General features: G+C 37.2%; 1 protein-coding gene across 1 annotated transcript in view; it reads right to left on the bottom strand.

Moving 5' to 3' along the window:
* GUCY2F (guanylate cyclase 2F, retinal) overlaps positions 1-13,061 on the bottom strand; it is a 96,264-nt gene that overhangs the window by 33,295 nt on the left and 49,908 nt on the right. Inside the window, exon 8 of the mRNA XM_032618956.1 lies at positions 8,646-8,735. Within this exon, the coding sequence (XP_032474847.1) occupies positions 8,646-8,735 (90 nt within the window). The remainder of the gene's footprint in view (positions 1-8,645; positions 8,736-13,061) is intronic.

The raw sequence follows: 13,061 nt of genomic DNA on the forward strand, positions 1-13,061 counted from the left end.
AATAGCATCAAAACATTGATGAGAAAAGTTAAAGAAAACTTAAATAAATGAAGATCTATACCACATTAATGGATTGGAAGGTTCAGTATTGTTAAGATGTCCATTTTCCCTAAATTGATTTATAAATTCATATAACCTCCTATGAAAAATTCCAGAAGGCCTTATTGAAGTAATGAACAAGTTTATTCAAGAACTTATTGAAAATTAAAATAAACTACCCTATCCAAAACAATCTTGAAAAAGAACAATTTACAGGAGCTTATACCACTTAACTATAGGAGTTACTCTGGAGCTGTGATAATCAAGATAGTGTGATATTGGCAGTAGGGTACACTAATGAGTTAGTGAAATAGAGTACAGAGTCTAAAAATATACCCACACATATATAGTCAGTCAACTTTTCACCAAGTTGAAAAGTTAATTAAGTGGAGAAAGGAAAGGCTTTTTAAAATAATTGTTACTGGAACACTGGATATCGCTATGGAAAAAAAAAATAACCATGACCACTATCTCAGTCCATACACAAAAACTAATTCAAAATGGATCATAATCCTAAATCTAAAATCTTGGAATTGGCAAAGATTTTCAAGCCACAAAATAAAATCATAAATTGGATTTCCTCAAAATTAAAAATTTTGCTCATCAAAACCATTAAACAAACAATCCACAGACTGAGAAAAAATATTGTAAAACATATATCTGACCAAAGGAAGGTTATATAAAGAACGTCTACATTTCAACAATTAAAAGGCAAAACTCTCAATTTTTTTAAATGGGAAAAAATGTGAACAGACAATTCACAAAAGAAGATATACAAATGAATTATAAACACATGAAAAGATGCTCAATAACATTAGTCATCAAGAAAATGCAAATTAAAACCACAATAACATTTTATACACCGTAGAAAGGCAAATATCAAAAAGACAAATGTTGCTGAGAATTTAAAGCAACTGGAACTTTTGTACATTGCTGACAGGAGTGTAAAATGTTGTAACCAATTTGGAGACCTGTTTGGATGTTTCATATAAAGTTATACGTACATCTACTCTATGACTCAGTGTCTATTCTTAAGCATTTACCGAAGAGAAGTGAAAATATATGTTCACAAAAATATCAATACTTGGACAAAAATGTTTATAGTTGCCTATGAAGAAATACTCAACATACTAATCATCAGAGAAGTGCAAATCAAAATTACAATATGATATCATCTCCCACCCATTAGGGTGGTTACTATAAATTTAAAAAAAATAACCAGATAATAACAAGTGTTGACAAGGATGTGGAGAAATTAGAACTCTTGTGTACTGTTGGTAGGATTGTAAAATGATGCAACTGCTATGGAAAACAGTATGGAGGTTCCTCAAAAAATTAAAAATAGGACTACAATATGATCCAGAAATTCCACTCCTGGGTATATATCCAAAGAATTGAAAGCAGGATCTCAGAGAGATATCTGCACACCCATATTCATAGCAACCCAAATGTCCATCAAGAAATGAATGAATAACATAAAATGGAATATTGGTCAGCCTTTAAAAGGAAAGAAATCTATTCACACTTTACCACATGGATGAACCTTGAAGACATTATGCTAGGTGAAATATGCCAGTCACAAAAAGACAAATACTATATTATTCCATTTATATAAGGTGCCTAAAGTAGTCATATTCATGGAAACAGAAAGTAGAATGGTGGTTAACCCAGAATAGGGGGAGGGGGAAAAAGTGAGCTGCTATTTAATGGGTACAGAGTTTTATATTTGCAAATTGAAAAAGTTCTGGCGATGTGTTTAACAACAATGCAAGTATATTTAACACTGCTGAATTGTACATTTAAAAATAAAGATGGTAAATTTTATGTTATGTGTTTTTTCTTAATTAAACAAATATTTATAGTTGTCTTATTCATAACTCCAAAAAACTGGAAACCCAGCCAAATGTTCATCAACAGGAAAATTATAAACAAATTGTGATATATTCATAAAATGAAATACTACTCAGAAATTTTAAAAAATGAACTGCTACTGATACCTGCAAAAACGTGGATTTAATCTTAAAAATACTATGTTGAGAGAAGAAAGTCAGGCACAAAAGAGTATATAGTCTATCATTCCACTTATACAAAATCCAAGAACAGAAAAAATATTAATTCATGATGATAGATATCAGAACAATGATTGCCTCTGGGATAAAAGAAATGACTGGGAAGGGAAACAAGAGAACTTTCTGGGGTGATAGACATATTCTGTATCTTGTTTTGGGGAGTGGTTACACAGATATATGCAATATATGCAATTATCAAAATTCACTGAACAGATAATTCATTCATCAAATTATACGTAAATAAAAAATGTCTTTTTGAAACACAATGAGACATTATACTATGTGAAATAAGCCAGTGACAAAAAGAGGTATCTAAAGTAGTCAAATTCATAGAAGCAGAAAATAGAATGGTGGTTATCAAGCGTTGAGGGTGAGTGGGGAAAAGGAGAGTTTTGTTTAATAGGTACAGAGTTTCAGCTTTGCAAGAGAAAAGCTGTGACGATCTGTTGCCAAAAAATGTGAATATACTCAAAACTTAGAGATGGTAATTTCTGTCATTTTATCATACTTTAAAATTTAAAAAACACAATGAGATACCCATAGAAACCCACTAGAATACTAAAACCAAAAAGACTGACAAGACTACATCATTGGTGATGATGTAAAGGGAGCTCTCATAACTTGCGTGTAGGAAATTAAACTAGGAAAGGTTTGATACTGTCTTATAAAGTTAAACATGTACTATATTTTAACATAGAAATTCCACTCTTAGGTATTTACCCAAGAGAAATTAAAATATGTGTCCATAAAAAGACATAAAAAGCATATTCGTATCAGTTTTATTCACAATAGCCAAAATTGGAACCAGCCTAAATGCCCATCAGCAGGAAAATAGATAATTACATTGTGTTATATTCATGCAATTGACTACTACTCAGCAATGAAAAGAGCAAGCTATTTATACACATGATAACACGAATGAATCAGTCAGTATGCTGTATGATTCCACTTATATGAGGTTATAGGATAAGCAAAAGTAATGCAAGATAGACCCAAAACCCAGAACAGTGGTTTTCTTTGGCTGGGGGCGGGGGGGGAACGCAATAATTTACTAATGAACACAAGGGAACTTTCTTGAGAGAAAGAAATGTTTTATATCAGGGGTCAGCAATCCTCTTCTGTACCTATAGTAAATATTTTAGGCTTTGCTGATCATGTATAGTTTCTGTTGCATAATCTTTGTTTTCTTTTTTTACAACCCTTAAAAAATGTAAAACACATTCTTAGCTCCCAGGATGTAAAAAACAGGCCAGGATGTAAAAACTTTGCCGACCCCTATTCTATATCATAATAGAAGTCTAGATTATATGGGCATATCTCTTCATCAAAATTATATATCTATGATATGAGCATTTCAATGCATGTAATTGTACCTCAGAAATACAGAACTGCAAAATAACAACAATAATAACCAAGTTAGAGATGTGAGAAGTGGGTGGAGGTAGAGATGAAATAATAATGGTAGAATGTTGATAATTGTTGAAGTTGGGTGACGGGCATATGGAGTTTGTTTATATCATTCTGTTTATTTTGTGTGTGTCTGTTATTTTCTATAATAAAAGTTTTTTAAAAGAAAAGAAAAACTTCCAGGATGTAGCTGAAGCAGTACTTAAAGGAAGTTTTCTAGCTTTAAGTGACTGTATTGGAAACTAAGAACAGTTAAAATCAACTATAAAAACTTCCAGCTCAAAAAACTAGAAAAAGAACAACAAATTAAAAGCAAAGAAACTAGAAGGAAAGAAATAACCAGAATACAAATCAATAAAATAGAAAGCAGACATACAATAGAGAAAAATCAACAAAGCCAAAAGTTGATTTCTGGAAAGGATTAATAAAATTGATAATCTTCCAGCAAAACTGATCAAGAAAGAGAAAACACATATTGTCATTATCAGAAATGAAAATGGGAGCATCACTACAGATCCTAAGGCTACTTAAAAGATTGCATGAGCATATTATGTACAACCTCATGCCAGTAAGTTCCACAACATGTATGGAATGGACAACTTCCTTTTAAGACATAACTTACTGAAACAGGTATAAGAAGAAATAGAAAGTTTGAATAGTCCAATATCTATTCAAGAAATTGAATCTGTAATTTAAAATCTCCACACAAAGAGAAGAACAATAGGAATCTAATTAAAGAGATTCAAGCAGAGAACTGACAAGATCAGGTTTGATTTTGATTCAGATTGCAATGTGGAGAAAAGATTTGACAATGATAAAAGTGGATATGTGTAAAGACAATTGCCAGTGGTTGCCAGGGTTTATGGGGAGGAAGGTGTGAATAGGCAGAGCACAGAGGATTTTTAGGGCATTGAAACTATTCTGTATGTTACTATAATGGTAGATACATCATTATGCATTTGTCAAAATGCATAGGATGTACTACCCTCTGAACCCTAATGTAAGCTATGGACTTTGAGTGATAATGATGTGTCAATGTGTGCTCATGGATTATAACAAATGTACCACTCTGGTTCAGGATGTTGATAGTGGGGGAGGCTCAATTTTTCTGTGAACCTAAAACTGCTCTAAAAACTAAACTCTCTCTTTAAAAAAAAAAAAAAAAAAAAAAACAGACAATTGCCGTAGCTCTTGTGGGTGATGATGGTGGCTTGGACCAGGATGGTAACAGTAAAAACAGAGGAAGAGAACATTGGACTTTTAAGAAAAATGGAGAAGCTCTGAAATACAGGTTGTAGAAAGTGAATTAACTAATGAAGTATTATAATGGACTTAAAGGATAATTTTAAGGGACATTTTAAGATGGAAACAATATACCTTGTTACATGACTTTCTGCCATAATACTCAGCTGTTCAGATGCAGGCACAAAGAAAGTTAAGAGTTAGGGTCATCCTGAATATGAGTTTTATGTGTGTCCAAAAAGACAGAAATAAGAATGTGTTCAAACGGTCAACTATGAAATCTAAGGTGGGCATGAAAGAAGATAAAAGAAGGGCTTGTGGGATGGGAGAAAGTAGAGGTCAGTAGACAGGAAAACCCAATGTAAAATATAGGCACAGTTGAAAGAAGAGAAGGCTATAGTCAGAGAGTGTGATGTTTGAATCTATGATTTTGGAAGTGAAGCATTTTCAGTAGCAATTATAGATAACGACAAACCCCAAGGTATAATGATAGTAGCGGATGGCCAAAGTGAAATGGAAGAGAAGATGATTAGAGATTATATGGCAAGGAACTAAATAGCCAAGGTATTAGAAGGTACAAGGAGTATGCCACTCAGTTCCAGATGATGGGAAAGAACATGAGACTGGGAGATAGATACAGCCTGATTTTCCTGCATACGTCTTTGGAGAAGTTGGGACCCTAAAAGATGTTGGAAGTCATCAGTCCTTTGGTCTTCTGACTCCAGCTGTTTCCCTTTAAGGAATATCTATCTGACTGTACATGACTCCCTTCTATAGCTGGCTCACCAAGATGTGTTCTCCAGTCTGGCCCCTGATACTCAGTCCCCAAATTTTAAAATCATGAAGGCACATAGTAGTCAAAGCAGTGCTAGACTCACAGTGATAGCATCGTCAGATCCACTTCCTGCTTCATAAAAGTACTAGAAAGGAATTAGGGCCTTTCACATGGTAAATTCTGGAAAATTGGCCTTCACCCTAGAATTGAGTTACTATCTGCACCTGACATAGTAACACAAGTTAGTAAGGGGACACAAAAAGATGTCATGAGGATAATGGGAGCCAGTTTTCTAACTGTTGGAGAAAGCAGTTACAAACACGGAAAGGGAAAGGATAGAATGAACTCTGTGGCATTCAATTACAATTGGAGGTATTAGATGGATGATAGATAGATGATAGATAGATATAAATGATAGATAATTGAATAAAATTAAAACCACTGGTATAAATGTATGAATAAATAAATAAACGGTAGAGAAGGTAAGGCTCTTTCTTACAATACAGAGCCAACAAATAAACATAGAAAGAATGCTAGAGTTAGAGAATCATCAATGGATGCTAAAATTAGTAGGTAAAAATTTGATCAAAAAAACAGGCTATTTATACAGACTCAAATTATCTCTCTACAAATTATGTATTAATTACAACGAGGATAAAAAAACAGTAGCTCTACGGTGGCAAAATCTGGTAGACACCACCTAAACCAAGCAATAAGAGTTAATATCACTAATAATGGGGCAATCAACATTATGTGCTTCCTAATACAAAGCACTGAAAAGAACACTGCATCACTTCTGTAGCATTCTGGCTGAAGATGCATAACCTAAATCTAACCATGAAGAACATGGAAAAAACCCAAATTGAGGGGCCATCTACAAAATAACTCAGCTGAATTCTTCCAAAAATATCAAGATAAAGAAAAACAACAACAGCAAAAAGCTGAGACTCTGTTTCAGATTAAAGGCAACTAAAAAGACATGACAACCAACTATAATGTGGAAACTCTGATTGGAAACTGGCCCAGGGAAAAATTAGCTATAATGTATTATGACTAATGATAAAATTAAAATATGAGCAGTAGTTTAGATAATATTACTGTATCAATGCTAAATTTTCTGATTTTGATGATTATACCATAGTTATATACAAGAATGCCTTTGTTTTTAGGAAATAAACACTGAAGTATTTAGAGGTAAAATGGCATGATGTCTACACCTTACTCTCAAATGGTTGAGAAGAAAAGAATATACATAGTCAACCCTCAGTGTCCACTGGGGATTGATTCCAAACCCAGGAGGACACCAAACTCCATGGACGCTGAAGTCCCTTATAAAAAATGATACAGCAGTACTTTGAATTCTCCCTTGAAGTGGTTGTAATATCTTCCTGATTCCCTTATATATTTAATGATTTAAACAAAACCTTTGACATGTATTCATTTTGTATTTGTGCGAGAATCATGATTTTATCCTTTAAAAAAATAATAGTTAACACATAATATTGGTTGTTATCAAACAATGTAATAAATACTTGTCAACTTAAAAAAAACAAAAATAAAATAAAATAGTACAGTGGGCCCTCCGTATCCGTGGGTTCTGCAGCTGCAGATTCAACCAATCTGAAGTTGGTCAAATCAAGGGGTGCAGAACACATGGACTCTGAAGGCCGACTGTACATAAATTTATAAATAGAGAATGAAAAGCACTAGGAAAAATGTAAACAATTGCTGAATCTGGGTAGGATATACAGTAGTTCCTTGAATTATTCTTGCAGCTTTGCTGCAAGTTTGAAATTATGTCAAAATTTTAAATTACCCAAAAAAAGGTATCATGGACACACTCTACCTTGGGTCTTCTTATTTCCACACTTGTAGTTTATCAGCTCCCCCAGGTTTGGCATTGTTTGGCTCCATACTTTGGATCTAGCTCTCTGTTTAGCATCCCAGATCATCAAACCAGTGTGGGACTGCTTATTCTAGCTCTGACCTTGGTCACTCCTTCTGGATTCATCTCTCACTATTTTTCCTTCAGCTCCAGGCATCAAAACCACATGTAAGGGAAATACCAAATCATAACATCTCATTCTGATCCATGAGGCACATTGGGTCCCTCATGGGCTGCACCTCTTCCATTTCCCCATTTCCCTTGTTTTCTCACTTGTACACTTGTACAGTCTGGATGTAGCAGGTGTCTCATTCAAACCTATTGGATTGATTTGAACTTGCCTGATTCATAAATGTGAAGAAATATATCATTATCTTCTAGAAATCCCACTTTCATGAGTCTGAAGGAACCAGACAGTTCCGTAAATCTTTTATGGACTCAAAGTTCAAGGAGGAGTCAATTTTAAATGGTTTGAGAGGAAGCATCATCATCTCTGCCTTATGTACAGACTGCTTCCTTAAACAAACTATCCAAGGACTTTTTTTTTTTTTTTTTTTGCGGTACGCGGGCCTCTCACTGTCGTGGCCTCTCCCGTTGCGGAGCACAGGCTCCGGACGCGCAGGCTCAGCAGCCATGGCTCACGGGCCCAGCCGCTCCGCGGCACGTGGGATCTTCCCAGACCGGGGCACGAACCCGTGTCCCCTCCATCGGCAGGCGGACTCTCAACCACTGCGCCACCAGGGAAGCCCCCAAGGACTTTTTAAATATAATTGGTGGGATTGGGAAATCACCATTTTTCTTATGTAAACAGAAATTACCAGATGACTTTTCCAGGCCTGGCAAACGGAGATTTTGAATGATTATGGGATATGTACTTAATAATAATCAGATACCATTTTACGAAGAAGCTGTATGTCAGGAAATGTGCAAGATCTCAGCCCTGGGAAGAAATAAAAATAAGGAAAGTAAAGCTCAGGGAGTTTAGGTGACTTTTCCAAGCTCATATATCTCTTAAGTGGTAGAGCTGAGAAGTGAATCCTTCATGTCTTTCTGACTCCGGAGCCCATACTTTTGCCATTGCATCATACAGTCGTAATGAGTCAGTAGCTACCCTATAGTTTCCCTGCACTGATCTGTTAAAGGATCTTCCTAACAGCTGGTATTAGTTACTTTGGAGAAACGATTGGTGGTTTCAGTGGGAATATATATAAGAGAGGGTTTCTCATACCATTTCAAACATATCACTTGCACTTGATTTGATGGATTTAATGTCTCCAAAATCTCCAGAGGGGAACTTTTTCAGCCACACCCAATCACCCTAGAAAGAAAAGGTAAAGATTGTTGGTGAGCCTTAGTTGCCAGCAGCTTTAGAGCAATGTCCCTTCCACATGAAGAGTCTATAGTTAGACCATCAGCCTAAACAAGCGTTGTTCCTCCTCTCTCACCCTCCGCCCCATGGACATTCTGTATTCAGAGCTAAAAAGGAGGTCACACAGAGAAGTTAAAGTTTAAAATTCCGATTAACTAAAGCAGGGAAACAATTGCAGGGATGCAGATGTCATCAAAGGAATGATACTGCTCTCTGCAACGACTTCCTTAACTAACTGCAGAAAGTCCCGGGTCATTTCACTCATTCATAGCTAAGTGATGTAGCACCAGGTTTCCTGCGATTAATGGTGATGGTTAGTGGCTGCAATTCTCACTGCCTTGAGGCGTCTATGTCGAGAGATGTAGGGCAGGAGATGTAGTGCAACAAATGTTTCCTGCATTTACCTTGATCCATTTTTCTCTTGTGGGACAGGTCATTTTGGGGGCCTGTTATGCTTTAATCATAAACTGATTGGCTTAAACATCGATTAAACATTTTTTATTTGGATGTACAAATGTACTACCATAGTAATAGAGTAATCTAGACTCTTTCAGAAGTCTATTTCTGACTTTTTAAGCACAAAACAGCTATTTCTAAGGCTGCTGTCAAGTCAAAGACAACAATTATTTTACTGTCTTCACTTTAACACCAGTGCCTGATAGATAATTTTCTTCTACGTGCATAGCCTCAAGGATTCATCAGTCACCAGGCCCTATTTAGTTTCTGTCCAGCCCAAATCTGAAGAAAGCAATACACAGATTCCTTTTTCTCTGTAATAATAATAATAATGCCTTACATTTGCACAGCGCTCTCTCCTCTTCAAAGTGCTCTCACATCTATTACCTATAGCCTGGAGATTCTATTTCAGGCTGCACCAATTTGTCATCAAGTAGAGATAATAAAGCAGAGAGCTCTGTACAGTCAAATTCCGAGAATAAGAGAGTGTAGCCACTCTCTTATTATGGAATATATCCAGCTGTGGCACTACATCTGGAGACCAGCCGGAGGCAAAGGCTAATAATGGGAGCTGCAGGCATCTGAGTTACTCGCCGTACTGTGTGTTAGAGGGTATCTTCTGGCCAAGGAGCTCAAAACCCTTTAACTAGGAAATGGCTTCTAGAGACCTTCAGCAGCTGAACAAAACTGTGTCAGCCAGGCTCACGCCCACAAAATTCAGACAGGTAGTCCAGGACCAGTGCCTGTCTGTAGCAGATTGGTCAAAGTACCAAAGGCAGCTTTCCTGGTCTCTTGCCCAGCAGTTCCCTGAGTGTGGCCCTAGACCAATTACATCATAGTCACTTAGGAACTGGTTAGAAAGGCCCATTGTAAGGCCCCACAAAATCTAAAGGATTTTGCCCTTTAGAGGGATCAAAGGCTGAGGTTTAATCTGAAAGTTTACAAAGTCAGCCCATGTGTGGGTTATACACATATACTGATGTGTATATAGTAAAGCCTTCCCAGCACGTTTGCCATTATATTACATGGACCATGGTCACCGCTAGCTTCTATGGCACCTTTGTGCTAATTAGCAAAGGGTGCTTTCCCTCAAGTAAAAAAATAATGTGAGAATATTATTTTGCAGCCTGTGGCAGCCCTGTGATGTTGGGCAGCAGCCCCAGCTGTATATATCTGTGCATGTACCACACTCTCGTTGACTCATACATCCTTCAGACACCAGGGAAAACACTCCACTAGCAGCTTCAGTATTCTGCGTACCACCAAGCCCTGCCTGCCAGGTAAGGCCTCTTTGTCAGGTCCGCTACCTCATTCCAGAACTAGGCTGAGAGGCCAGAATCTCTTTGCTCACTCCTGCACCACTCTCATATACGTTACTATATGTCTACAATGTGGATAGTACCCTCTTAGAAGTGGTTCCCTTGTGCAGTGTACAGCCTGAATATCAGTACTGGCAGCCCTTACTCTGCCTATAGCCAGTGCCTAATACCTTCTTCCTGGAATCCACCGTATTGCAGATATGGGTCCGCTTTCTCTCTTGCTTATTAACTTTTACAAGTAGTTAAGCAGAACTTTTTTTCCTCCCAAATCACCAAATTTGAGGGCTTCATATTTAAAGTAATTGAAGCCTGAAGAGATTAAATGACTTGCCCAAGGTCAGAAGGTTAGGTAGTAACACAACCAAGGTCTTCCATCTCCCACTTTGTTGCTCTTTCCTCCCATGGGCTTTCTTTGGTTTGGGGGATTTGTGTGTGTTTGTTTCAAGATTTAAACAATTCTCATGAACTTTATAAGCAAATGTTTATTAAGTCTGTGTGTATCCTACTTTATGAGTAATGAGGAAAAGGGAGGATATGGGCCGGTTTTATCTTTACCGTGCATGCACTATTTATTTGTTTTGTTTTTTCTTTTAAGAGAAAGAATGATAAAATACTTCACTCATCATTCACTTTTTTTTTTTTTTCATCATTCACTTTTTAATTAAGAGGAAGAAACATCAAACTCTATCCACTAAAGTTTTTAGAAGTAACTTAAAGTCCATCAGTTTTGCACTAAGGCCCTGTTGCATTAACTAAGAGTCAAGAGAATTAAGTTCTAGACCTGGCTTTGCCTCAAATTCAGGGGTGGTCTTAGGGTAGCTACCTCATTGGCCTGAGCCTCAGTTTCCTCACTGATTGATAGAGCTGGACGACTTAGATGATTTCTAAGGTCCTTTTCAGCTTTGATGATCCAATTCTGTGATGAGAGAGAAAAGATGGTTGGTGCAAAGGAGAGGAGTGGAGAGAGAGCTATATGGGATATAGAAGGTGGGAAGATAGAAAAAAAGGCTCTGGAAAAGAGAGATGAATGGGGAGGGTGTACGGGGGAGAGACAGAAATGAGACAAAGAGAAAAACACAGGGAGAGGTTGAGGGACAGAAGGAGTCAGAGAATAAAAAGGGAGGATCAGTTCAGTGGGTTCTCTCTGAGTGTGTCAGGGTTGCACTACTGCCCACCTCACCCCCTCTCCCCTAGACTGTGGCTATTAGAACAGATCCTGACACGTCCCCATTGCATCGGCCAGTCATTGCTCTTTCCCCAGCAGTCTGCTCAGCTGGCTTTCCTTTTACATCTCACAGAGTATCTCTGAGATAAGGGCTGATTTTCCTGTACAGTTCCGAAGGCTATGCATCTGTGTGTCCCATCAAAGTGTGAATCTGTGTCAGTGTATTACAATGTTATGGAATGTCCTAAAGAAGCCTGTCCTCTGTTATTAGGTATCTGCTACTCCAGGCACACTGTCTGGAACTTCCACACCTTCCAGTAAAAATTCTTATGAAAATTTGGTTTATTCTAAACAGAAACTAGATAATGAATCTTTAAAACACTCCTAATAGAGGGCTGTTTCAGAAGGCACACTGGACCTCTTTCTTTGGTCTGTTGATTCGATTGACTACCGCTCTCTCCCGGAGTCCTCTTTAGCTCTAGCTAGGCAGTTTTCTAGCTTCAACTGTCTTCCTTTACACCCTGCCATCAGCCTAATCTTGACCTCATGGCGTGGTATTATTCTCACTAACACCTTCCTTTTGTGCAGATAAAGTCCTCCTTTGGCCTACACAGTTCAGAAACACCCATGATCTGACTGACCAACAACAGGCATTATGGGAACTAACTCAACTCACTGCTTCCTTCCAAAGTGAGGAAATATCTGACAAATTCTTAAAGGCCAATTACATACAGATGTTTATTTTCTCCCTTCTTAATTCTACACTATCACCTTCCAGCTCCACCAAATAAAACATACCACAATTAAACACATAAATTCTTCCACAGAATCAGAGATTCATAGCATATCTGGGCCAGAAGAGGGCTTACTCTTAGTTCAGCAATTCTCAACCCTGGCTGCACATATAGGGGAACTTTGAAAAGAAATACCAATGCCTGGGCCCACCCCATACCAAATGAATCAGAGTTACTATGCCTGGGCATAGGTATTTTTTTAAGTTTCCCACAGAGATTCTAATGAACAGCCAAGATTAAGAATTTAGTTCAACCCCTCAATTTACAGATGAAAAACCAAGAGACTGCCATAGGTACTGAGATTTACTTCAGAATCTTAGAGATGTCAATATATTTGTAAACCATCAGCCCCATTCCATTTGACATCCTGAACATTATCTTGAGATTATCTTGCCTTTGGTCTTTGAGAGAGTAGAACTGTCAATTCCCCAATACCTCAAGTTTACATTTGAATCAAATCTCCTCTTTGATTAAATTAAGTTCAAGGCAAGATCCAGAGGTTTCCTGCTCCAAATGTAAGTCAACACACTTCAGGTACAAT

Source organism: Phocoena sinus, chromosome X (assembly GCF_008692025.1).
Source record: "Phocoena sinus isolate mPhoSin1 chromosome X, mPhoSin1.pri, whole genome shotgun sequence".
NCBI classification, from domain to species: Eukaryota; Metazoa; Chordata; class Mammalia; order Artiodactyla; family Phocoenidae; genus Phocoena; species Phocoena sinus.